Below are 2774 nucleotides of genomic sequence, written 5' to 3' on the forward strand. Positions count from 1 at the left end.
TGGGCAACCTGTCCCAGGCCTCCCCACCCTCTGCGGGAACAATTCCTTCCTCATGTCCAATCTCCATCTCCCTCTTTCTGTTTAAACCCGTTACCCCTTGTCCTGTCACTCCCTGCTCTTGTAAAAAGTCCCCCCCAGCTTCCTTGTAGCCCCCTTCAGGTACTGGAAGGCTGCAATAAAGTCTCCTTGGAGATGTCCAGTGTTTTGGGTCTTCCAAGCAAGTCTGTGAGGTCAACACCCTCTTCTGATCCATTCCCGAGCTTTTGATTGTACTTTTTTCACTTTCCAATGCAAATCACTTCCGCTCTCCATTCCGGACAGCCTGGGAATGTGAGCCCTGCCTTGGTGCAAGCGGGCTGAGCCCACCCAGAGCACTCCTGCTGCTCTCCTTGGGGCAGGGAGGCTCTACCTTCCTCCACCCAGGGCACGCTGGAGCTAGAACTGTGTTTGGAAGTGGCAGCAGAACGCAGTCGTTGGGAAATTCAGCTCCCATTAAGCTGCTTGAATTTGTTTGAGGTCCCATGTTAAAAAGTTGCCGTGTTTGATGTCCCTAAGCTCCTGCGAGTCTCTAATCCTCCCGGGGAGCTCCCTGAGCCAGCGTAGGAAGAGGCCGCGGCCCCTCTTGCAGTCTGTGTGGCCTCAGCACGGCTGCCCTGCGGTGATGGGGTAGGGTCCCGCTGAGTAAACCCTCTCTCCGGGCCCAAGGGATCAGCGGGAAGCTGACCAAGCAAGGAGTGTGTTTCTGCATCAGCACGGCTTACGAGGGCACCTACTTGGATTCCTACTACCTGGACCTGCTCATCAAGCCACAGATGCAGATTTACCGCCACTCCATCCCCATCTTCATCCCCCTGGAGCAGATGGCCAGGAAGTACTTGCAGACGGACATCAGGCGCTTCGTGTCTGTCCTGTCGGACCACCTGAACGCCTACGCGGGGAGGAGGTACCAGGCCGACCAGTTACAGGTACCGTTTCCCTTTGATGTACCAAGTGCTAACGAGCCTTTGAAGTGCTTGGGGGGCATCTTGGCCGTTTTCTTGGTGGAGCACTCCCGGTGCTGGTTTTTTACGACCTCACAAATTATCGTGAGACTATAAACTCAGTTGCTCGTTTCATCGACTTTTACGTACTTGAACATCTGGCTTGTGTAAAATCTGCCAAACGCAAAGCTGTCCTCCTCTCCGGAGATCCCTAGGCTGAAATAGAATCATAGAATCTCAGAATCGTTTGGGTTGGAAGGGACCTTAAAGCCCAGCTAGTTCCAACCCCCCTGCCATGGGCAGGGACACCTTCCACTAGACCAGGTTGCTCCCAGCCTCATCCAGCCTGGCCTTGGACACTTCCAGGGATGGGGCATCCACAGCTTCTCTGGGCAACCTGTGCCAGTGCCTCCCCACCCTCTGCGGGAAGAATTTCTTCCTGATATCTAATCTAAACCTCCTTGATTTCAATTTATACCCATTACCCCTTGTCCTATCACTACAGGCCCTTGTAAAAAGTCCTCTCCCAGCACCCTTATAGCCCCTTCAGATACTGGAAAGCTGCAATAAGGTCTCCCCAGAGCCTCCTCTTCTCCAGGCTGAACAAGCCCAATTCTTGCAGCCTTTCGTCATAGGAGAGGTGACGAAATAGCTGGGATCTTGTAAAAAGCCGCTGGAGGATGTGGCGTAGGGGTGAGCATTGCTTTATTTAAGTCTTTCCCACGCGAGGCTGCTTCGACGTCCGGCCACCCCACAGCACGAAGGCCATGCTGGTGTGGAGAGCTCCCCTCCTGCCCTGACAGACCCCTTTCCTAGCTTTCATGTCTTCACCCCCTCAGGAACACTTTTCGGACCAAATAGAAGGAACCTTGCAGAGGAATTCCTTGTGTAACTTGCTGGTCTTCAATTACGACGTGTCAAGTAAAAGCAAGACCTTCGTGTTCAACGTGAGGCTGCTTTACGGCGACCTCTGCTGCAGCCTCCCCACCGAAGTCATCGTTTCTTGCACGCGTGAGTGGACGGTGTGGGGTGGGCGGACCGAACCATGGCTCTGCAGGTGGAGGGGGTTTCTTTCCAGTTGAATCTGGGGACAGAAGGGACCAAGCTGTTGTATTTCCGAGGGAGAAACGTTATAGGAGGGGTTGTGCGCGGCAGGTTCCGGCTCTTGAAGCGGTTGCTGCTCGTCCCTAGCACGAGAGCACGGATCTCTTGCGATACTGGTGAGATGGGATGGCTGGAGAGTGGGGCTGAGGAAAGAAAGGTGTGAGCGCAGGCTTGCATCCCTTCGGACGGGCTGTCCTTCCCGGTTGGCCGTTCCTCGGAGCGCAGATTGCGGCACAGGATGAGGGTGTGGTTCTCACAGGTCTCACGCACAGAGCCTGGCCTGCGCTCGTGCCCTCGGCACGCCTGGGAGAGCCTGGGGGGTGCAGCCTGAAACTTGGAAGCTGACGGTCTCAATCACAGTGATAGTTTATTCCAGTTGACTTACAGAATCATGGAAATGTTGAGGTTGGAAAAGCCCTTTCAGCCCATCCAGTCCAACCGTTAGCCCAGAACTGCCCAGGCCCCACTAACCATGTCCCTGAGCCCCACATCCACACGGCTCTGAAACCCCTTCCGGAGTAGTGACTCCCCCCTCCCTGGGCAGCCTCTTCCAACCCTGACAGCCTGCCCTTTCCGGGAATTCCCTGATATCCAACCTAACCCTCCCCTGGCACTACTTGAGGCCGTTTCCTCTTGTCCCTTGGGAGAAGAGACCGACCCCCCCTCTCTGCACCCCCCTTTCAGGGAGCT

General features: G+C 55.3%; 1 protein-coding gene across 1 annotated transcript in view; it reads left to right on the forward strand.

Moving 5' to 3' along the window:
• CENPO (centromere protein O) overlaps positions 1-2554 on the forward strand; it is a gene marked incomplete at its 5' end in the record, with an annotated part of 3658 nt that extends 1104 nt beyond the window's left edge. The window contains 3 exons of the mRNA XM_010147922.1: positions 706-965; positions 1820-1989; positions 2509-2554. Coding sequence (XP_010146224.1) covers positions 706-965; positions 1820-1989; positions 2509-2554 — 476 coding nt within the window. The remainder of the gene's footprint in view (positions 1-705; positions 966-1819; positions 1990-2508) is intronic.
• Positions 2555-2774: the final 220 nt, after the last annotated feature.

The sequence above is a fragment of the Eurypyga helias genome, unplaced genomic scaffold, assembly GCF_000690775.1.
Source record: "Eurypyga helias isolate BGI_N326 unplaced genomic scaffold, ASM69077v1 scaffold41062, whole genome shotgun sequence".
In the NCBI taxonomy this organism is placed as follows: Eukaryota; Metazoa; Chordata; class Aves; order Eurypygiformes; family Eurypygidae; genus Eurypyga; species Eurypyga helias.